The sequence below is a fragment of the Rutidosis leptorrhynchoides genome, chromosome 5 (assembly GCF_046630445.1).
Source record: "Rutidosis leptorrhynchoides isolate AG116_Rl617_1_P2 chromosome 5, CSIRO_AGI_Rlap_v1, whole genome shotgun sequence".
NCBI classification, from domain to species: domain Eukaryota; kingdom Viridiplantae; phylum Streptophyta; class Magnoliopsida; order Asterales; family Asteraceae; genus Rutidosis; species Rutidosis leptorrhynchoides.
Window position 1 is genome coordinate 98,056,092 of NC_092337.1, and position 24,809 is coordinate 98,080,900.

At 34.2% G+C, this 24,809-nt stretch overlaps 4 protein-coding genes across 4 annotated transcripts; 3 read left to right on the top strand and 1 right to left on the bottom strand.

The window, feature by feature from the left end:
• Positions 1-4,180: 4,180 nt before the first annotated feature.
• Positions 4,181-5,988, top strand: LOC139847469 (uncharacterized protein At4g28440-like). Its single transcript, XM_071837138.1, has 3 exons — positions 4,181-4,290; positions 4,625-4,850; positions 5,467-5,988. Exons 2-3 carry the CDS (start codon positions 4,637-4,639, stop codon positions 5,655-5,657), a joined length of 405 nt encoding a protein of 134 aa, XP_071693239.1. The 5' UTR covers positions 4,181-4,290; positions 4,625-4,636; the 3' UTR covers positions 5,658-5,988.
• Positions 5,989-7,522: 1,534 nt separating this feature from the next.
• LOC139847427 (protein NUCLEAR FUSION DEFECTIVE 6, mitochondrial-like) lies at positions 7,523-10,649 on the top strand. The gene is made up of 3 exons (XM_071837099.1): positions 7,523-7,686; positions 8,109-8,227; positions 9,736-10,649. The coding sequence occupies exons 1-3, from the start codon at positions 7,523-7,525 to the stop codon at positions 9,753-9,755; spliced, it is 303 nt and encodes a 100-aa protein (XP_071693200.1). The 3' UTR covers positions 9,756-10,649.
• Positions 9,951-11,898, bottom strand: LOC139847426 (photosystem I assembly factor PSA3, chloroplastic). Its single transcript, XM_071837098.1, has 3 exons — positions 11,459-11,898; positions 11,213-11,377; positions 9,951-10,353 (listed from the first exon to the last, which is right to left on the bottom strand). The coding sequence occupies exons 1-3, from the start codon at positions 11,846-11,848 to the stop codon at positions 10,033-10,035; spliced, it is 876 nt and encodes a 291-aa protein (XP_071693199.1). The 5' UTR covers positions 11,849-11,898; the 3' UTR covers positions 9,951-10,032.
• A 2,534-nt stretch (positions 11,899-14,432) lies between these two features.
• Positions 14,433-17,504, top strand: LOC139848862 (probable receptor-like protein kinase At3g17420). The gene is made up of 7 exons (XM_071838550.1): positions 14,433-15,033; positions 15,342-15,449; positions 15,893-16,006; positions 16,095-16,313; positions 16,731-16,846; positions 16,926-17,186; positions 17,268-17,504. Exons 1-7 carry the CDS (start codon positions 14,433-14,435, stop codon positions 17,502-17,504), a joined length of 1,656 nt encoding a protein of 551 aa, XP_071694651.1.
• The last annotated feature ends 7,305 nt before the right edge of the window (positions 17,505-24,809 follow it).

Consider the following 24,809-nt stretch of genomic DNA (forward strand, 5'->3'; position numbering starts at 1 on the left):
TTATAATATGCAGTATAAAACATATAAGTATACTATGTAAGCATAAAGACATGTAGCATGTAAATGTAAATACGTGTAATTTAATGCTATATAATGTAATGCAACATGTAACGGTATAGTGCTATAAGGCATGTAAATAAGTATAATGTAATGCACACAACATGTTGGGATATGCTACAATAAGTATTAGTATGTGAAAAAAAAAGGTAATACAAACATATATGAAGCAAAAAAGCAAGTAGGCAAAAAGGCATACGATAAAAATATATAAAACTAAATAGAAAATTAAAAAAATAAGAATATAAAATAAAATATATATACAACCTAGTCATCAATCCTAATTCCACTCCTCCACAAATTTCTATCAGAAGTCATGTCCTCGGTCAATAAAAACTCCTTCATGTCAAGCTTCAGTCTATCCTCCAACCTACGTGTAGGTCTACCTCTTCTCCTTACGCCGCCAACCGTGAGGGCTTCCACTCTCCTGACCGGTGCTGTGGGTGGCCGCCTCCTTACATGGCCAACCCATCTAAGTCGTCCTTCTCTCATCTTGTTGACGATATTCCCAACTTTTAAGTTCTTTCTAAAAATTCCATTAGGTATCATGTCTAACATGGTCTTACCACACGTCCACCTAAGCATCCTCATTTCTGCCACCTCCATCCTCCTCTCTTGGGCCTTCGTCATTGGCCAACACTCCGATCCGTACAGCATGGCCGGTCTAATGGCTACCTTGAAGAATTTCCCCTTCAATTTAAGGGGTATCTTCTTGTCGCACAAAACCCCTTTCGCAGCTCTCCACTTCAGCCATCCTACTCTTATACGGTGAGACACATCCTCATCTATCCTTCCCGATTTGTGTAGCATTGATCATAAGTATCTAAAGGAATCCTGTGGATGTAAGACCTAATCCCCAATACGAATATCCACAGTATCATTGTGATCTTCGATCCTCCCGTAGTCGCATCTAAGATACTCCGATTTAAGTCTACTAATCCGAAGTCCATTTTGTTCCAGGGCATTCCTCCATTGCTCCAGCCTTTTGTTTAGCTCATCCTGGGATTCCGATACTAAGACAATATCATCGGCAAAAATCAAGCACCAAGGGATACTCCCTTGTATCCTTTGAGACAGGTCGTCTAAGACTAAAGCGAAAAGAAAAGGGCTAAGAGCAGATCCTTGATGTAAACCTACTTCTACTGGGAAATACTTTGTGTATCCTACTGTCGTCCGAACGCGAGTTTTCGTCCCCTGGTACATGTCCATAATAGCTCTTATATACCTACTTGGGATACCTCTACCATTAAGGATCTTCCAAATCAACTCTCGTGGGACACTATCATAAGCTTTTTCCAAGTCTAAGAAAGCCATGTATAGGTTCTTTTGTTTCTCTCTATAATTCTCCATAAGACTTCTAATAATGTGAATTGCCTCCATCGAGGAGCGTCCTGGCATGAACCCAAATTGATTCTCTGACACCTTTGTCTCACGTCTAAGCCTAGTCTCAATCACTCTCTCCCATAGTTTCATGGTATGGCTAAGTAACTTTATACCTCTATAGTTACTACACGTCTGTGCATCCCCTTTGTTCTTGTAAATGGGAATAACCTCGCTCAGTCTCCACTCCATTGGCATTTTTGCGCTTCTAAACGTCATGTTGAAAAGGTTTGTCAACCACCTAACCCCATCATCGCCTAAGCACCGCCACGCCTCTATGGGGATTTGGTCCGGTCCTACTGCTTTGTTTCTCCCCATCTTGCGTAGGCCACTCTAACTTCCCCATGGTTGATCCTCGTGCAGAAACAGTTGTTTTGATATTGTGGGGCCATATCATAGACATGAGGTTCTCCATTCCTAGTCCTTCTCCCATCGAAAAGGGATGAGAAGTATTCTTCCCATCGTTTCCTAATTTTGTCTTCCTTCACTATGCTTTGACCTGCTTCATCCTTGATATATTTGATGTTATCCAGATCCCTTCGCCGACGCTCCCTAGATTTGGCTATCCTGTAGATGTCGTTTGTCCCTTCTTTAGAGTCTAGTCTCTTATATAAAGTTTTCGTAAGCTTTATCTTTTGCACGTGTAACGGCGATCTTTGCTTCTCTCTTGGCTTCTTTATAGCTATTTTCTATGCTAGTTTAAAAAAAAAGGTATATCAAAATACCCCCAAATTGAGGGTATTCTCAATAATGTCACCGTTAGTTAATACTAATATATTTACTTGTATTATTTAGAACTTGTGACATGAATAGAAGGTTAGTGTTAGTAAGCAATTTGAATTTATTTTAAAAAACTTAAACCAATATATTAAGGTCAAATGACGATAAAAGTTGCCTAAACGGTTAAAAGGGTATTTTATTATTTGATAAAGTTAATTGCATACATCTAGAAATGGTCATCTAAATTAGATTTGTTCGACGACGTAACTAAAAACTTGAAGGTAAGAACTAAGTATTTAAAATTTGACAAAGTTCCGTTTTTTTCTTCCAACACCTAAAATATTCTTAAAATGCTACATGGGCTGAGCCCAACACAAATGTAGTGGGCTGTTATCATTAGATAAAAATCGAAGTTTTAGGGGTCTCAGTTGTCCAACCAAAGAGTAAAAAGAGAGCTGAAAACCATGCATCTATATAAGCTGAAAATCATGCATCTATATAGTTATATAAACCTCTAAAATAATGTTATCATTAAGCTAATTATTCTTTAATTTTTATAATAATGATGTCATAATTATATATTAATTTAATTAAAAAAATACCAAATCTTTTATAAAAGAAAATACTAATCTCTCCTAAATTGTAATTTTAATTAAAAAATGATAATTAAAAATAAAATGATAATGTCATTATAAAGTTAATTATCCTTTAATTTTCATAATAATGATGTCATAATTATATATTAATCTAATTAAAAAAATAATACCAAATCTTTTATAAAAGGAAATACTAATCTCTCCTAAATTGTAATTTTAATTTTCTAAAAAAATTTAAAAAACATTTATCATTACTAATTATTATTATTATTATTAAAGATTATAAATACTCAACTCGAACTTTATTATTATTATTATTTTACTTTTAATATAATAATTATAATTATAATTATTATATTATTAATATTCAAATTTGATTCCTTTTACGAAATTAATTACGTTACATATGTATGCGAAAATATATGTCTCTTTATATTTATAAAAACAACGACAAGTTTTTTAGTCAAACGAGTCATTAAAATAAATAAATTTAGCATTTACATTAACTTAATACCTAAAAATGTCATTAAATTATTTCGTTTAAACAAATCTGTGATTTCACGGAACATTTCACTAGTTTTAATTTTAGTTTAATAACTAGTGCTGGTTAGGCCCGCGCGATGCGGCGACAGTTTTCGGCCCGCGTATTCATATTTAACGTAGTTGTATCTATTTACATAACTGAAAACGGGCCGTGTGTCGTCGTTTTCAGTGTTTTTTAAAATCTGTCCGATTTGAACGTAGTTAGTTTCGTTTTGTTGATAAAATTATTTAGAGTCAAACCGTGCTGTCGAAAAAATTTAACTCGCGGTGAGGAGGAACATACGGGCTGTCGGCGTGTTTAGCGTTTTTTAAAAAGTGTCCGTTTCTAACGGGGTTTTTTTCGTTTTGTTCATAAAATTATTTCGAGTATGACGCTGCAGTCGAAAAAATTTAACTCGAGGCGAGCGAGAAAATACGGGCTGTCGTTGTGTTTAGCGTTTTTTAAAAAGTGTCTGTTTCGAACGTAGTTAGTTTCGTTTTGTTCATAAAAATATTTCGGGTTTAACGGTGCGGTTGGTGAAATTTAACTCGGGCCGACGAGGAAGATACGGGTTGTCGAAGTGTGTAGGTGGAGTTTTTATTTTAATTGAGAGAATTTACGTTTTAACCCTCTGAAGTTTAGTGTAATTTTTGTAAGTTGGTTATACTTAAGGAGGGAAAACTGAAAATTCAAGTGTGAAAAGGGCCACATAATATTGTCGTTTTGGCGTTGTAAAAACGATCAAGAATCCCACGGTATTTAGTATGTACACAAGTATAGGGATTAATTTTTATATTAATTTTAATTTAATTTAATATTAATAAAAAGAAAGAATAACACGGCGAAGGGGCCGTATCTACGTGGGCGATGCAGATGCGTTCGATAGTTTACGAAAAATCAACGGCTACAATTGAAAACCATGCATTTCTATTTACGATTTACACGAACAAAAAAGAAGAACAAATTAACATACGGACAGATCGATTTAATCTCCGAATCAGTCAATCGGAAACGGTAATTCATTTCCTCTCATCATCATCGTTATTATGTTTTAGTTTCAATTTTATTCAATTTCACAATATATTTGTTTATGCAAATCATTTTCAATACAAATTGCCTGATTTATGTAATCTAATAGTAATCTGTTTGATTCTTCATTTTTCATCGTTAACGTATTTAATCCTGATCATTTTTATTTTAATACTTGATCATTCACTGCTCGTGGTTTTATTGACGAAATTAGGTGAATTATTATATAACTTCGGAATTTTATATTTATGATGTGAAATTGAGGTATTTATGATGAAAATTGTAAATCTGTAAGTTAATGGAGATATATGATGTGTAGAGATAGCGATAAATGGCTGAATCAAAGTCATCAAAGAGGAAACCTGTTTTCACAAAGGTTGATAATCTGAGGCCTGGAACCAGTGGTCATAATTTGATTGTAAAAGTCGTTACTTCGAAGCTTGTGTTGCAGAAGGGCCGGCCTGATGATCGTCAAATGCGAATTGCCGAATGTTTGGTTGGAGATGAAACTGGAACTATACTTTTTACTGCCAGGAATAATCAAGGTAATATGTTCACAATTTATCATTCACAATGAGATTTGAGAATTGAATGTATGTATTACATTCATGGTTGCTTGATCAATTGATTATATTGATGACAAACTTGCGATGATGTGCATAACTTGAGGTTCCATAAGTGTATATGAAGTTTTTTTATTGTTGTAGCCAGTGGCGGATCTAGGTTTCGTAGTCGGTGTCACTAGTTAAAAGTTCAAAAAAAAAAAAAAAATTACACTATCAAGTGGTGTCACACACAATATATTACACCTATTTAGTAATATCACTAGTTAAAAACCCCGAAAATTTTCCACTGCATCGCGTATTTCAGTGGTAGCCCGTGCTAACACCGAGATAATATAGATCCACCCTTGGTTGTAGCCTGAACGTTTTCACTAAATTTCACAAAAACTGAAGAATCTAGTCTGAGCTTTAACTCAGCATATAGTAAAAGATTATGGACTTCCATCCTAATCTTGTTATAATTGTTAAAGTCATTAAGCGTTAAGATTATGATTGTTAGAGTTTGAGATATATTTGAGCGAAAAGACTGGTAAATAACTTTGTATGAGTTTTGTTTTCTTGTATTGAATATCCAAATTTTCATATTTACATTATGCAGTGGACCTTATGAAAGCTGATAGCACAGTGATTTTGCGCAATGCAAAAATTGACATGTTCAAGGGATCGATGAGGCTTGCAGTGGATAAATGGGGACGTGTTGAGGTCACAGAACCTGCTAATTTTGCTGTCAAAGAATACAACAATCTGTCACTAGTTGAATATGAGCTTGTTAACGTTGTGGAAGAGTAACTGAGTAGAATGCTGATCTTTCATGCTGTTTGTGGTGCCATAAGATTTGAATCAAGCAAAAGGTATGTAGTTGAAGATTGTTGATTATGAGAGGATGATCCGACAACAAAGAGGGTTAACTAATGGAACCTTGAAGAATTTTAGCTCAGTTGGTAAATGATTTGAATGAGATAAAACGAGTGGTTTGTTTGCGTTATTATGTTAAGATTTGATTTGAATATTATCTATCTATCTACTGTCTTTTATTTTGGAAGTATAAGTATAAACTGAGTGCTGAAATCAGTTTCTGAATTGTTGTTGAGAGTTTATGAAAAGTTCTAAGTTGAATGTATTGTGGGTTCTCTGATAATCTCTTTTTTTTTTTTTTTTTTTTTTTTTTTTTTTTTTTTTTTTACGGCGGGTTCTCTAATAATGATGCATATAAGGCGTGAACGGCCTGTTTGGCTTGCTCGACTAACTTTGGTTTATTTGTTATAGAAAAGATCAGTTAACATTCATTGAGCATCATATTTAAAAGAGATTTAGACCAATTCCCCTGCTCTTTTATTTGGCACCGGATGACTTGTGACTTGTTTCACATAGTCGGTACAACCCGCTTAACTAGTTATCGGATCGTGCAGGTTGCATTAAGATTGGATTATCATTCTATTCCTATATTGACGAACAAATCACTCATATTTTAAAGAGAATGAGAGATAGGTACTCATACAGAATACTATAAAACCGTAATAATATGCGTGTAATTTGTATAGCTAAAAACATACAAACTAGTGTTTAACACACAATTATTAGATCTAACTAGTCTAAGATATTCAACTTTAACTTTCCCTGATTGACTGTTAACTATTAAGACAGTTTGGTTCTATTGATTTTGCCCTTTTCAATTTTAACAAGATCCGGATCGGCCCGCGCGATGCGGAGGACGTTTTCGGATTGTATATTCATATTTAACATAGCGTTATGCATTTAAAGAAAAGAAAACGGCCCAAGTGTTAAACCCCGCTTTAGATGTCGGTGTGTTTAGCATTTTTTAGAAGGTGTCCGTTTCGAACGTTGCTAGTTTTGTTTTGTTCGTAAAATTATTTTGAGTTTAATGGTGATGGCGGAAAAATTTGACTCGCGTCGAGAAGGGAGATACAACCCGTTTAAATTTCGGGTGGTGTTTGTTTATTTTTTTTTAATAAAATAATAATTTTACGTTTTATACCCATGCTGAATTTGCATATATGATCATGAATGAGGGGGTCTTTGTGGAAAATATGTTTGTGTTGGCGTTTTTTTTTTTGTAAACGAACAAAGATCTTAATGTCTTATAGTATGTATACAATGTCCACTTTTGATTGTATCTCGTGACACAACCTCATAGTAGATACCTCGTTTAGACATTAATCTTTCAAATGATACAAGAATTTTATTTTAAACCATGCACGCAGGCTTGGCTGAATGGTCACCCAGTTGTCCAATAAAGCACACCACCCGAGCTCAATTTCTGGCTATGTCAAATTATTCAGAAGGAAGTGTGACCAAAGGGTGCACATAATGCGTAATTCATCGATACCAAGTCTCGTGTTTAGGGCTTGATTACCCAATATTTTACTCTCTATGGGAGTAGTGCTTGTTCATGGATGGTTTCATTGCTACCCAAAAAAAATTATTTTACTTTATTTTGGTTTTATCTTTGCTTATTGGGCCTTGCCACTAGCCGGCCCATTAATTAATTAATAATAATTTGATAATTAATATTAAAATATTAAAAATTATAGATAAACATTAAACACGTCACGTTTTACCCGCGATACGTCATCATCCTCAGGAGGCAGTTTTTAGGTTAAGACGGTGGTTCTCGAATCTCTATTTCAACAATAATGGCGTCCAGTTCAGGAAGACAGGTTCTAAAGAGAGCTAGGTCATTCATCAGCTCCACACGTAAGCTTCAATCTCAGTCCACCTTCGTCGGAACCTCACCGTCCGCGAATCATATTCCGTCGTCTCGTATCTCTTCTCGCCGGAAACCTCTCTTTTCATCCAGGTACATTTATTGAGTCATTCATCCATTCACTAAATTCACGATATATTATTGTATATGAAAATAATCTACAATCTACAATCTAATTATTGTAGCCAATGCGAGTGTTATTTGTGCCGATTTATCTAAAATTATGTGATTGCTTGTATATGATAACTATATACTGATAGTACAATTTGACTGGCTCTCAATTAAAGGAAGCCTTATTAACTACAATTTTCACAAATCAAATTTCATCAATGTCCATTTTCTGATTAGTTAAGCAACAAAGTGTGTATACTTAACCTAAAGTAGTAGTCTGGACACTTATAATGAGACGGTATTTACTCCGTAGTTGTTAGGTTATGATATGAATTCGAAACCAAGTCTTTTCACTGGTTTAGTGCAGGTAGTAAGTTACGTTTGTATTGAGTTGTGTGATGTAGGGAACCGGTGGAGCTGAGTTGTGCGCAGTCTCTGATGCCTCTTCATTCTGCGACAGCCTCATCGTTGCTCAAATCTATGTTATCTTCTAAAGTTGGCCAGTGGGGTACTTTATCTGAAGGTGCCTTCCAAACCTGGTTCATCGTTTTATTTGTTTTGCATTTTACCTTTTATATTGGTAACACGATGTTACTATGAGCAAGTGTTGATGTTGAGTCTTTTGTGCATAGCTTACTAAGTGAGATTAGTGAGAAACATAAGATTGCATAAGTAGCATTTGCAAGATTAATCGAACCCTACTCTGATGCTATCTTCTTGTTATAGGATGTTAGTCGTTTCTCTTTATTATAGACTTATAGTTATGCTAAAAAAGGATCCAACATGTAGTGTTTCACAAATTGTAGAGTACGAGTCATAAGAGATTGTAATAGCACTTAAACCGATCATTCATCTATGAGCCTTTCAGTAATTTTTATCATTTGAAATCTGACTAGTGACTATTAACATACCAAGAGTGAAACAATATGAAGGTTCATGTGACTGGAAGACATGATCAAGTGATCAATTATACTAGCTGCTAAAGGATTATTTACTTATTTTAATATGAATATATTGCAGGCATGATCAAGTTAATATGTGCAATTGGTTTTTACCAGTGGGCTACCTCTAAACTCACCACAATTTCTATTGTGGACTGTTAAAATACACGTGCAACCAAGTAATCAAGATGACCGAGTCATAATACTTGGTCACCAGTCTATCCTATTTTTATGCTTTATTTGCATCAGTCTAGTCTTTAGTAGTGGAGATAGTTGTGGTAGTAGTGGAGGTTATGTTCAGTTATTTTCTTCTCAATGTAAGCCTATTTATAAGGCAGTAGTTTATTTGGTTCAATATCAGAAAAACAGCACAAGTGTTTTCTGTGCATATCTGTGTGTTCTTCCATTTCAAAGTGTGAGTTGTATTACATCATTATTGTGTTTGTTTGTTTAGTTCAGTTCTTCACGGAAAAAGACTTTTGAGTGCTGTGAGTTTTCACTTATGTATTAAAATAGGCTCCAACAAAAGCAGGTAAAATTGAATTGCAAATAATTGATAATGGGTAAGAATGAGCATACAAGAATGGGTAATACACTAATACACATTCACTTTGCTTAGGTTAGACTCTCAGTAGTAGATAGGATGGTAACACTTTCTTTGCTTATTAGTAGACTCTTCCAAAAAGAGCAAGATTGAACATTTGATGGCGGTTGACATTGGATATATAAGAGGGTTAAGTGTTTTATATGTAACTTTACTCGAAAACTGATTGTATATATCCTTCTTTGGAACTTTCTATTATATGCATCGAACTTTTAGTTTACGTCATTGTACATATTTGGCCTCATATGAGTTGTAAATAAACTGGTGATGTGACAACTTTAGTAGTATAGGTGCTAATGCACCAATATATGATTATGATGTTTGCATTCATTCCTTGATAAATATGGTCCTGTGCCATGCTAATTCTCCAACCGCATGTGAAGACCTCTATATTTCATTTTTTTTTTCGCGCTTTTAAAACTTTCAGATTTTAGAACAAAAAACATTTTCAGCTTCATGCGTTCTAATTTCAGTATTCTGTGACAGGATTTGCGACACCACTATAACATGGCTTTCACAACAGACAAACGAGTCTCCTGGGACAGATGCGAGTTGAAGACGTTCTATTTCAATTTCCAAATAATCTCACAACTAATATGTCTTTGTAACGGAACATATTTGCTTCCAAAATTTTGACATTGATAGTTGTACATTCATGATACCATTTTAGTGAATCTACTATCTGTGTGTTCAAGCCATCATAGTAAAACAGGAGATGGATTTCAATTTCAATACGGTTTCAGTGAACAAAAACAACTCTGATCCTACACAAATTCTATCGTTTCAATTATCATTATTTTGTTGAAGAAATTGCAGGTCCTTCATTTGCAGTTGAACGGCTTCTTTAGTCAATAGTTTAGGCTCTGGGTACCTTTCTTCTTCACCTCCTTCTGCAACTTTTTCGGCCTTGGCTTTCACAAGCTTATCTATATCTTCTTGTTTTACCGAAGGGAAAACAACTTTTAGCATGATACATAATACTCTCACATCTTCTTCTTCTATAGGATCTCGTCCAAAACAGCAAACATGTATAGCGTCAAGCGCCTTCTCAACTCTTGCCTCCATGGGAATTGTTGGTGTCGGTGCATTTATTTTCGCTCGTTTCTGTAGTTTAACAATAATGTCAAGAGTTCATGAAGCATTAAGTTCTTACCAAGGTTGTAAAAGTCGTTAGCCAGGGACTACTCGGTGGGGCCTTGTAAGGACTAATCACTTTAGACGACCGTTGACAAACTTTTGACTTTGACCAATTTTAACCGATTTTGCCTGAATAAATTTGACTTAGACATGATAAATTCATTTTTTTTTCAACGGCGGTTAGGCATCACTGACGGGGTCCGAACGCGAAGTCAGAACCCACCCATCCGATCATTTACCTGGACGAACATTACAGTCCTATTGCCCCCAAGAGGAAAACCCCCGACGAATCCATACAGACATCGCGTGTGGTAAAACCCCTCGGGTGAGGCTCAAATGTATAGATGTCCGAAACTTTCAAGGTGCATGAAATGGGCAGGTAACCACAAGGGAAATATTTTTGCATAACATACATGGGAGTTGAACCCCTGACCTCCCTCATCACCAATGCACCAACACATTGCGGTTTCAAATTTCAACACATTGCGGTTTCAAATTTGATCGACTAAACCTGACTTTTCACTTGACTAGTGTTGACCGGCGACTCTCTCCGACTTGCGCCTAGTCGGGTCTACTAGTCCTTAAATCTTACGTATCAGGGACTAGTCGGCCACATTTTATAGCACTAGTTATTACATTCTTTATGAGTTAGGGTTTTGCATGGTTCAGCTGAAACCAAGTAGAATTTTGAAACCGACTGTGTTAATTTGGTTACTGGTTTTTAACTTTTAAGCCAAATTCTAATCATTTTAGCTAAACCTAACTGTACATACCAAAACTGCTAACAAATTAGTCGATTAATATGAAATCAGAATCAAAAACCAACCTCTCTAGCTTCATTCATCATGGCAATGAAAGTTTCTTCTTCGAATTCAATATCGTTAGAAATTCGAAGTCTATTAACTCCTTCCAAAATCTCCTCAGATTTCAACAATCCAGCTCCTAATGCAGCTAACCAACAGCACATCAATACATATAAAGGATCCCCTGCCTATGAACCAAACAAATTCATTTAATTATTTCAAAACCACAAAATCAATACATGTTTACACAAATTCTTATATAATTTTACCCGTCCTCTTCGATCCTGGAAATCGATGAAAGCTCTAGAATCATTAACCGACGAATTCTTACCAACTCTCCTTCGAAACTCGGCAAAATCAATGAAATCACCACCTATACCACCTGTGTCTGTTACGATTCGTGCGATTAGGCCGACAACAGGCAACGCGCCGATGATCTTGTTGACGAAACCGGAAAAAGTAGTGGAGTCTTCCATGTAAGACTTAACAACCATGACTCCTCCATTAGAAGTTTTGCATTTTACTGAGGCCTTGTACAAGAGATTATGAGGGTGATAATAAAGTAAAGAGTTTGTTAATGGTTTACAGGTGAACGTGTACGACTTTGTACGGTGGTTGTTTGTGACATTAGTGGTGGTGATGGAGGTGATAACCACCATTTCTGTCTGAAGATGGGAATTTGAATGTTTAATTATTTTTGTTGATGTTTTGCCTCATCCGTTTGTGTATCAGTGGTTGGGTGTGCTTTTATCTTCTGTTAACTTTTACGGTTTCTACACTTTAAGTCCTTGTGCTTTTGTTTATTAACTTTAGAGTCCACACTTTCATTTCTCTTTGCTTTTTAGTTGACCTGGATTGGTCTATTAGTATATGTTTGCACCTGGTGGATAGTACTACAAGCGAGCTGAATTAGTCAACTCTATTTTGAATATTCATCCTTCTCCCCAGCTTAACAAGAGCCGGATTGGTGTTTTCATGTGTTGGTTTGTGCAGTCATTGTTCATCGGTTTGTTTGATGCTTTATTGGTTTGCATCGGGTTTTTGCAATGTGTATTGGTACATTTGATTTGGGTTTGTTAGTTTGTGCAATAGGTAGCTTGTTGTTTGCGATCTATTGGTTCATTGTTTCGGTTTGGTTTGGGTCTAGATCATTTGTCTGTCATATAGATTGTAAGGTCTTGTCAATTAGACGTTAGTCTGACTCAAGTGTAACACTTTTAGATCTTCTAATCTAGTTTGATTTTTATTTCATGTTTTTAGAATAATTAAAATAAATAAGAGCCGGATCCTTGTAAGCCATTTACAGTGGCTAATGCGAGGAATTTAATAGACAAAGTTGTTCTTCAAAGCGGCTGTATCCTACCTATTGGCGTAAATATGTTCCGACTAAAATCAATCTTTTTGCTTGCAGATTGAGATTTAATAAGCTTCGTACGAAACCGAAGTTAGTTGACAGAGGTATTGACATGTCAAATCTGTTTTGCTCATCATGCTCTTAAGATCAGGAGAATCTTAATCATACGTTCTTTCATCGTGATCTTACATCCCAAAGTGTGGAAATGTATATCGCAATGGGTAAACCGTGCCATTTTTTACGTGGCTAGCTTCTCCGGATCAAGACGTTTAGTTATTGAAGTCATCTCATTGGCGACTCTTTATACAATTTGGCAAAGGTGTGGATCGGCAAGGACACCCAAACCATGTGTTTCTTTTCTAAAAATCCACAAAACTCACCCCGTAAGAGCCGGATGCCTATAAAATTCCTCCACCGTATACCCCCATGTGGCAGGAACAAGTATCATCTCACTTTGTCAAGGATTGCAAATCATTGCCAAGAGTGAGACTTGAACCTGCGCCCATTTTGGCAAAGGCTTCCACATGGTAGGCCCCAGCTTCTACGGTTACGGGCACCACTGAGCTACTAGTTCATCGGTAACTCTCTAGACAATTTGGAGGTACCGGAAATATATATTTTTTCAAAAATCTAGTTTTAGAAGAAGTCATATTTTCGATTGTGTCATTCTTAGTTCTTTCGAATGGTTTACTGGTAGATTTAAGAATCTAGACTAAACTGGACTTTCTGATGTTGCAGAACTCAATGCCCTATTTGTAACTATTTATTGTTAGTTTTTAAATATATTTTTGTAGTTAAAAGAAACTACAAAGGAGTTGAGCTGAAGCTCAAACTCGATGATGGTATTATATACTTGATTTTGAATTTTGATTCGAGAGTGCAATGACAAGATGATGTTTTGTTAAATTGTCTACAATGTGTGCGCGAATAAATAGGAGTTGGATGTTTAATTATGCAACAAATATACATCTTGTTTATGCAAGGTATAAGAAAAATAAGACCGACATTACGCTTGTTATTCTTCCAATAATAGCATCAATCACCCCATCCAAAAAATTTTCCATCAGGCGTGATGGTGGAACTATGGTGGTCATCATGCAGGATGATGCCACCGCGTTAAAAATAGTTTAATCTGAAACAATGATAAGCATACAAATCAATGATATTTGATTTTATTCTGCTACTAAGACTTAAATATATTTTTAAGAATCTTAACAAGAAACAACATTGTAAGTTGTTACACCTTTATTTGATTCTGTTTCGTATAAGTACTAGTGAGTTTGATTGTCAATCCAACAACACACAGTTAAACAACAATTTTTAATTAAATATGATATAATGCCATACACAAGATTTCAATTGCAGAACTTGTCAAACACGATTTAAAGTTGACTCCTACCTTTTTACTAATATAATACACGAACTACAATAATTTCTTAAGAAAAACAAATGTTTTATTATATGCATTTTTCTTTAATAATTTCGCTAAATCCAGTTGGCTCAAATATACTAATAACATAATATCTCAAAACAGTATCCTTAGACATAAAATTCTAGTGTTCTTGTATCTAATTGTCAGCTACATACAACAACAACAACAACCACAAAACAAGATGCATACAACCATTTAAATATGAGACTGAAACTTTAGATATTTTCGCTTCGATCACTACAAGGATGTCAATGCAAACAATAATAAAATTCGTATTATAGTTTGGCGTTGAGCCCAATAAAACAGACATTCTTCACCCTGACCATTTTCCCTATAAACAAAACCTACATACACCTCATTTTATTCCCCACAAAATCTCATAAGCTACTATTTTGATCACTATAAACCTAACATTCATATGGATTCTCATAGATTATATATAATCACCTTCATATTCATGTTTTTTTGGTTTAATAATTCGATTAAGAGTACAGTTTCTCAGCCTGCACCAGCAAACTGTCCACTAGAGTTCAAAAATGTCACAACCTCACAAAATTCAACATGTGAAGAAGGTACATGGAACAATTTTTTGTACAATAAATGCTGTAAGGAACCGTTTAATATGTACCTCGATGCACTAGCGTTACGCGCAAATCAAACAGGAAAAATATATTTGAATTCAAAAGAACAAACAAGTTGCTTGAAGGAAATAAAAGATAATATAACAGATGTACTCACATGTGGAATAGGCAAGTTAACGAGCGGTGTAAATGGTTGTTCGGGTTTATCAGTTCAAGATGTGTTTAAAGAGCTCGATCATGACGTTTTAGGTTTATCGACAAGCTGCGGTTTATTAAGCCACAGTGGCGGTAACTGGAATCAAACGTGCGCGAACTGCGTACAGAGTTGGAATGAGATTAAGGGGATCGAAGGTGGAGATAACGATGATGATTTATGCAGGTTTGCAGTGTTGACTGCGTTGACTAGTGGTAGAATTGAAGACTATTTTTGGACGAACAACATCCGAAATTGCTTGGGCCGGCAGGTTTTGTACACGGGTAAGAATTTGGAATTAGATACAGAGGAGTTAAGAATGATAGTTTTAACATATGCATACAAGGATACCTTGCACTAATGTTAAATTTGGATTAAATATTAAATAAAAAAATTAATAAAAGGAATCCTTATATGTGATTACTTAAATTCATATAGAGATACTAATGTCGTTTCTTCAATATTCTTTGCAGAATTTGACACTGGCCGACAGGGAAAGAAGAACATCATCAAAGGTTTAGTTAATAAATCAGAGAATGCGTAAGTTTTAGTCGATGAATCATACTAAAATGTAAACGTTATGTTTAAACAGATTCACATATCATCGGATTGTTATCTGGAATTTCCGCTTTGGTAGTTATATGTGCGTATATTATCGCAAGACACACGTATAGACTGCGTGCAACGTCACAGGAAGATGGTATATCTTCTACATATAGAAATTTGGTTACTTGTACCATAGGTGTCAATTTCAAACCGTTTACTTATTAATGGGTTGATTTAAGACATGTTTTTATCTCAAACGGGTCAATAAGATACTAAAAAGGGAACAAATTAAACACACAGAATGTATGACAGCTGCCCAAAATCTAGGAAAAATCGTCACTTTTTCAAAGATATAGATTATTATCGTACTGGCATTGTTATCGTGATCATAAATTAACACGTCTTTTATTTATAAATCAAATACTGAAAATGTACAAAGTAGAAAGCAGTGTTCGTGGGTCAACACCACGCAACCCACCCATATTGACACGTACTTAAAAATATACCCATTTCAGCCTAAAACCATTTTGATTTGAGAATCATATGGTAACTCTATATAAAGTACATTATGAGCAATTTTATATGTTTTTTCGACAGCTATGAAGCTCGATCTACCAAAAAAGTCACAGTATCTTAAACTTAATATTAAGGAGATACATAAAGCCACCAACAACTTGGACCAAGTAAACTACATAGGCGAAGGAATGGCAGGTGAGCAATACGAATAAGTTACATAATGAAGTCTGTAACAAAATCTTTAGCAGCACACTAATGTGATGTAAGGATGGCATCATGACAGGCAAGGTGTACAGGGGAATACTGTCCGATAAACGACATGTTGCCATTAAGCATATAACTGAAGACAGGTTTGTAGAAACGTTTCTGAGGGAAGTTAGAAATCTTGCCCTTGTTAAGCATCCGAATCTTGTGGCGTTATTAGGGTATTGTGACAACGGAGATGAATGTTTTCTCGTTTACGAACTATGTACCAATGGGAATCTCTCAGAGTGGCTTTTCGGTACTAATTTTATTCTCTTTAATGGGGCAAATTGCGTAAAAAGGTAACGATGTAACCTACTATAAGCAGAATTCAATTTTTGGTAAGCTATTTCATCACCTATAAATATATAATGCAAGCGATTCCAAAAAAATGGTCTAATGTAGCCAACTTTAATAGATGATGTGGTAGCTAATGTGTTGTTAGCTTGACCATGTTGACTTTTATTTACCTAAAGCGGCATTAATATGGTAGCTAAAATCGACGAAAACTGGTTAGCCTACAAGACTACCTAGAATTTCAAAAGTTTGGAAAGTAGACACCAAAATAATAAAATCCATCCTAGAATATGTTACACTTTTTCTATGCAATTTGCCCCTTTGTACCTGTATTTAGGCCATAATTTGATGGACATAAAATGAGCTCATTCGTAATCAGGAAAGAATGGTGTACTCTCATGGATTCAAAGGCTTGAGATTGCGGTAGATTGTGCTCGAGGACTTTGGTTTCTCCACACATATGCAGAGGGTTGCATTGTTCATCGTGATATTAAGGTTCGTCTCAAGCCAATAAGCTATCAGTATGAAAGGTTTATCTTATAGTATATAAGTAAAGTATTATGTAATAATGCAGCCGACAAACATACTTCTAGGAGCAAACTGGGAAGCCAAACTTTCGGATTTTGGATTGTCTAAAGTTATTGACATTGGCGAAACTTATGCGAGCTCAGAGGTCAGAGGAACGTTTGGTTACGTTGATCCAGTGTACCAGGATGACCGTCAAGTCAATTCAGCAAGCGACGTCTACAGTTTTGGAATAGTACTTCTACAGACTCTTTCAGGAAGGAAAGTTATAAACATGAACGCAAGCAAACCGATGCCATTAGAGAAGATGGTAAGCATCTATTTTTTTGTTAGTATTATTATTTTATTTTTAAACGATGAATTACATACCTAAAGCTGATAAATCACACAGGCAAAATCACTCACCAAAGGCGAAAGCATAACAGGATTTGCTGATCCAAAGCTTGAAGGTGAATACTCTGCAGATGCTTTTGAACTTGTATTTGAGTTAGCTTTGTCGTGCACGGGAAACAAGCAACAACGACCATCCATGGGCCAAGTGGTTGAGAGATTAGAGAATGCGCACGAAAAATCAGTCAGTGCAATGGCTTCTTACCTTCATAAGACACGAGATTCGTCATTAACTTAACGATTAAAGTCATCTTGTTTTTATATAAAAGACACATCAAATGGTAATGTGATTTCAAGAATTCAAGTACCTGTGGCATGCATTCGGCTACCTAACAATCAAATTTGGTAACATTGATTTCAAGTTACCTTGATAAAAACAGTTAGTTGAATATAGTGTTAGATACAGGGTATGATTTGAATGTCCGGATTGATTCTTAGTTCGTGTATTCACTTTCTCTATAAAGTATTTCGACCCAGTGATTGCCTTGGTTTCACGTAAGGGATAAGATAAGAACGCATTTTGTGTGTTTGGCAAGGAAATCACAAATCGGATTATCAAAGAAATGTGAATTTTGTCTGTTGTGTCTCTAAGCAAAAGTACCAAAACGAATTACGAAATTCTGTTTCATAGGCAGTTTAAAATGGAAGGGTGCAACCCTTCATTTTTGGCGGGAAAAACTGCTACACGAAAAGGTGTAACTTTTTGGTTGGAAACCACGCAAGGGGGCAGCCCCCTTAGACCCCTGCTATTTTCGCCGCATTATCGAGTCAACTCTTATGGGCGTGCACTCCACACTCTCCAACCCCGTTAATAGGTATAACTCGATAACCCTTGCTTCCAGGTAATCGCAACTACCTAAAATGATTGTTGGATGACACTAAAATCACCCATATATTAAGTCTTAAATTCATAAATTTCACATTTAATATCAAGTGTGGCATTGGCTTTTGATATTTTGCTTCTGTAGGAAGTCATGATAAACATGTTCATAACTTCATACACATTTGTTCAAGTTCAATTATGAAAGTAACTGTTCAAAGTATCACAAAAAACTATCACACAGATATCTAAAAACTTATGTTATACAAAAATCAAAAGCAGTTAAATACACCAAACAGTACTAGCTCTCACGATCTGAATCAGCTTAAAAGTATCATCACTCAAAAGTTCCAATCAGGGACTAACATCAAATTTAGGTTAAAAATTGAGAAGATATATGAAAAAAATATACAATAACGTTTCGATAATTACCGGATCAGGAGTGGTTATTTTCTTCAGTAATCACCGAAACTGATGACGGAGACCGGAAACCATCGCTATCACCGATCGATTCATTTTCCGTTAGGGCAAGGGTTTCTTATAAAATGGCGGGAAACTTGAAACTGAAATAGAATAGAGTTGTTAATTTGTTACCGGGAGAGCGTATTTGTCGATGAAGTTTACAATTGACAAACTTAATCCAAACTACTAATCAGTGTCGAAGCCAGAAGTTCATGTCACTGGTGGCACAAAATTATCACTAAGGTTCCTTATGATAAGAAACTATGATTCACTATTAAAAAAAAAACCCTCAAGTTACCTTTATTACAAATGTTCCTTACGATATTACTTTTGGAAAAAATGATCACAACTATTTCATCCGTAACACTGGCAAATTTCTCTGTTCAAATTTTGTTTTTTAATCTAAACATTGATTTCCCATTAAATAAATAGAATGGGCTTCTCAATAGCAATAAAATTAATTTTTGAAAAACTTAAATATTATATTAAAATAGTCTTTTCTAAAAAAAAAATAGAGGGTTAAAGGTATTAAACTATAAAATTTGAGGGTTTATATTGTATACACATATAGAAATAGGGGTTCTGAAGAAGATACTCCATATATGGTCATCTTCTTCACTCAACCTATCCTGCAGATCATGTACTGTATTTCTTTTCTTTTTTTCATGGTGCTAAATCTAACTTTTAATAACATATTTTTATACTAAAATCATCATCCACCAACTGTAAATTGTTTGAAAATTAGTTTCATACGAGCACAAGTGAGTCAAATGGTAGCACAATTAGTTTTTCAACGGGTGCACTACTTCAAAGTTCAATTTTTTTACTCATTGAACAACCATAGGACCGGGGGCACGTGCCACCATAAAGTATATGGCGGGCCGATGGCACTGCTACTAATTTAATTATTAAAATTTTTCTTATTAGGGTAGTCCTTATTTGCAAATTTTGTGTGAAAAGTTTGCGTGGTAAAAGTATAGTTAGATATTTGTGTTTTTCAGTTTTTTATAATCTTGAAATTTTTGAGGAAGAAGAGAATTAGGTGAGTCAAATGAAAATGTAAACTGAAAGGACGGATGTAACCGGCCTTACGTGCATAGCATTTGAGGAGAGTTAACGTAATGTAGGGTTGGCTCATGCAAGATTTGCAAACTAAAGGACTTTTCAAATAAGAAAAAGATTTAAGTAATGTAGTAGCTTAGGATAAACCCGAGGACTCTGCCTAATTTGTCTTCAAAATAATATATACGGAGTACATGTACATGACATAATAATTACGCCGATAGTATGTGTGGTTTACCTCAATTTGCTGATATAGTCTCTAAACTTATTTTTACTTTGATAGTCCTTGTAGTTTACAAATGTTATGCGGATAGTCCCTATCTTTAACAATCGTTAGAAAATTTTTTGTTAAGTACAATCACACATGAGGTATTTTCGTCTTTTTATATTATCCTTTGGTAGACTCCATATTCAAAGGAAAATCCCAAACTAAATCAAATTTAAAAACCATAAAACATATTTAATTAAATAAATACAAACAAATTATGGGTATTTTATTATTTGGTTAAAAAATTGGATGATTGTATCATGATATTATAGCAATACACCACTTTCATCCGTAGGGATGACAATGCTCATCTGATTCATTGGATATACATTCGGTTCACCCGTTTCGTAATTGATATGGATTAATCTAAATGGATATAGATACGCATATGGATAAACCTAAACGGGTGTATGGATATTGACATAGATGAAAACTTTCATTCATGAATATATCCATTTACATCCGAAATAAATATAAAATACACAAATATAGATATAGATATGTGCTTACATATTTACTATTACAAATGCATTTACCGTAAGATTTACATTTTTCTTTCAACCTTATAATCAAATAACTGTGATATATTACAATAAATCGCGTAGAACTAACAAAAGAAACATACAAATTAAATATTTAATTTTTCATTATCTATGTTTGATAGTAAAATTAACAAATTAAGTTTTATCTTCGACAAATATTACACAATCTTGTGGATAAATTTTAATTATGTCATGTTATATTTATTTTTCATATACTACATTTTAGTTTTCATCGCATATTAGAAAATATTATACTCTGTGACTTCATGTGATGTGTTGACTACAGGTTGATGATTGGGAATAAACTGAATTGAAAAATTCGATGGAGTTATCTTATGGGTAATCTCAAAACTTGATGGATTAGTTCGATTCGATAGACTTGTCATTGTATAACCATTGGTATCTACGAAAATTGGGGTATAATGTCAGTTTGACGTGAAACTTTTCGTTGAAAACCATAGAAATCAAATTGTTTGGTGTAATTTGGTGGGCTAAATGGTGAACAGTTACCCATGCTCCAAGAAATCAGTGTGAAAACGAGATATTGATATGATCCATTTAATGGAAGTCCATTAAATCGATGACGGGTCGATGTTTTCTTTTTTTGAGTTACTTTGTGTATTAAAAGAAATTTGGTTGTAACTGACGATGAATTGATGGATCGTTATCCTTTTAGCTTGAAACTCGAATAAAATATGATTTGTTCAGTTATGATGGCGATAGATTGTCAGTACTTGGTTAATTCTGCGAACGATAAGAGTGATACCTTAGATTAATGTGTGATGAATTATTCGGGTGTTGTGTTGTGTGATTGGAACTGGTGGATCAGTTTGTACCAAAATTTGTTCATTTGATGGTATTCGTAACGGGAAGGTGGGTATTTGACTTAGTGACGGAGAGTTTTTAAATTTACAAATTTGGTTGATCGGTCATCAGATACGAAGACTTGTTGATTAATGAACCAAGTTTGGTAATGCTTACGACTGTATGGCGTATTATGAATTGGTTATAGTTGTGACCGTGTTGTAGTGATAGATACCAGAACCCTTGTTGAGTATGAACGACCAGATTTCGAGGACATAATCTATTTAGGGGGCGGGGGGTAGACTTGTAACATACATAATCCTAGGCTAGATGTAAAATGAAAGTTTTGCCCTTAGGTTTATATTTGTGGTTATATATGCTTTTAAATTAATTATATTTTAGTTTTATTTGATTGTTTGGTTGAGACCAGTTTGTGACAAGGGTTACAGAATATGTTTGTTTATTTAATTTGGACTTCATTAGGTCCGCCTAACTAGGTATGAATGATATCAAATAACTGGTGACTACCCGTGTGATGTGGGGTATGGGTTTTAAGCTCAAATATATGTATATATCTGCTCATTTTCTCATTTCATTTATTTCTCTAGAAAATTCTCAAACACACACAATCGTACCTTACATCCTTCCCTTTGAAAACTCAAGTGCCAAATCTTGATCTTTTGTGTTGATTTGTGTTTGAAATGTGTTGTATGTGAATTCAAGAGTTCAAACAAGGTAAGATTTGTATGATTTCGTGCTTAAAACTTTGTTAAAATTGGGGTTTCATTTAGGTTTTGTCAAAATGTGGTTTAGTGTCAAATTTGTGCACATTTGATGTTCTTTTGGTGTAATACTAGTGGGTTTATGTTCAAAAATGTTTTATAAACAAGTTGTGTTCTGTTTTGAGTCAAAATCGAGTCTATGATCGAGATTTGGTGATATTGGCTTGAAACCCGTGAGTTTTGCCATGCTACTGTGGTTTACTCTATTACCATGCTTTAGTTTGATATTATTGCCATGTTTAGATAATGGTTGTCATGCTAGTTAGATAATTGCATGCTATGTGGATTGTATGTTGAATATGTACACTATGTTTGATACCAGCCGTACCTAGGGAGGTTGGGGACTCGCAATCATGCCTATGGAGGTTGTAGTCCGTACTAGGTCAACCAATTTATGGGAGGTTGGGTTCATGTATTATTGTCTGTGTATTGATTCAGCAGGAAGGACTATCGGTAAACTCTAGCCCGATCAGCTAGGGTCGTGTTCCCGTACAAGTCGCCAATCCTCCTATTGTCTTTACTTGTATGATAGTTGGTTGTTATCATGTTGTGAAACTGATTGCATGTTTGGTGCTTAAGCTTAATTTGTTAGATAGATTCCATTCACTTAGCGGTGCACTAATCCACCACATTTCCCCCTTGCAGGTTTAGGTAATGCTAGTTAGAAAAGGTGCTGGTGTATGAAGACATATTTGACCAGTGGACTCTGATGTGAACTTTTGTGACATGTATATTGTAATAACGTAACACTGTTATGTAAACCTAAACTTAATTACGTGAAACTATGTAATGATGTAATTAATGTTGTGATTTTAATAATTAAGTCTTCCGCTGTGTTTCTGAAGAAAAAAAAATGGTCGGTGTTACAATCTGCTTTCCTCTTTCATTTTGAGTAAATTGGTTTAAACAATTATTTTTAAATCGAAAAATATATTCTTTAGTCTATTTGTTCCCCTTTTCTACGTCCTCATCACAAATTTACATTTCTTACAAGTTAGGTTTGATTGAAGAAAATGTACAATTATAAAAAGTCAAGAAAAGATTTCAAGAAATTTTTTTTACTTTCATTGCAACTTCGAAAGATTTGATGTCATGGGTTCGTTAACCGTCGGAATGATGTGAACTTTAGATGTGTGGTTGAGAACACCTAGATGCACAATCTGATCGTTGGGATATTCGATTGAATACTTTGACAAAGATATATGAATTTTCAAAGTTGGTGCAGTTTTTACTATTTTATGTATCGCCACCAAAACTGGTTTGTCGCCGCCACTGAAGCAGTTTGTCTTCCTTACCACTCTAACGACCCGTCCTAATCCATCTGGACGAATACATTACATTTGGTTACATTGCGAGGTACTTGACCTCTATATGATACATTTTACAAACATTGCATTCGTTTTTAAAAGACAAACTTTCATTTACATCGAAAGTTGACGGCATGCATACCATTTAATAATATATCCAACTATAATTGACTTAATAATAATCTTGATGAACTCGACAACTCGAATGCAACGTCTTTTGAAATATGTCATGAATGACTCCAAATAATATCTCTAAATGAGCAAATGCACAGCAGAAGATTCCTTTAATACCTGAGAATAAACATGCTTTCAAGTGTCAACCAAAAGGTTGGTGAGTTCATTAGTTTATCATAAACATTCATTTTCATTATTTTAGTAGATCACAAGATTTCATATATTTAATTGTACACGTAACCCGAGTACAAAATAACACGCGTAACCCGCGAATTAAAAATCATTCATATGGTGAACGCTTGATAACTGACTTAACTTTAATGCATAGAATATCCCCAAACAGAACCTCTCGTCTGTATAATAATAATAATCTCGAAGTACTAAAGCATCCGTACTCCGGATGGGACTTGTCGAGGTCCATAGATCTATCTTTAGGATTCGCGTCGATTAGGGGCCATACCCATTTCCTAATCATTAGGTTACCAAGCTAAAAAGGGGTGATATTCAATATTCATAATCCAACCATAGAATGTATTTTTTGATCACTTGTGTCTATTTCGTAAAACATTAATAAAATCGGCGCATGTATTCTCAGTCCCAAAAGTTATATATAAAAAGGGAGTAATGAAACTCACCATACTGTATTTTGTAGTAAAAATACATATGACGATAATGAACAATGCAGGGTTGGCCTCGGATTCACGAACCTATATCATTTGTATATATTTATTAATATACATAGTTGTATTCGGACAATATATATATAAATTTATTAGTTATATATTTTTTTATTAGTAATATATATATATATATATATATATATATATATATATATATATATATATATATGTTTCATATATTTATTTTGTTATAAAATATTAATTTTCGTTATGTTATATGTACTAAATATATGTTTAATATATATATATATATATATATATATATATATATATATATATATATATATATTTATATCATTTGTTTTTAATAATAGTAGTTATAAAACCAAAATAATATTAATAGTGGTAAAAATGATAGTAATTATATTACTTAATATTACTAATAAGATAATAATGTTAATAATTCTATTGATAATTATAATAATGTTATTAATAATTATAATTGTAAAAATATTATTTTTACTGTTAATGATAGTTATGCTACTGGTTTTAGTAATTACATAATAATATTCATCGTGATAATACAAATAATAATACCTATGTTAATATTAAAAATTCTATTATTTATAAAAAGGTATTAATACTAATGTTTATGAAAATACTAATAAATTGTATCATTTATAGTAAGATTAATAATACTAA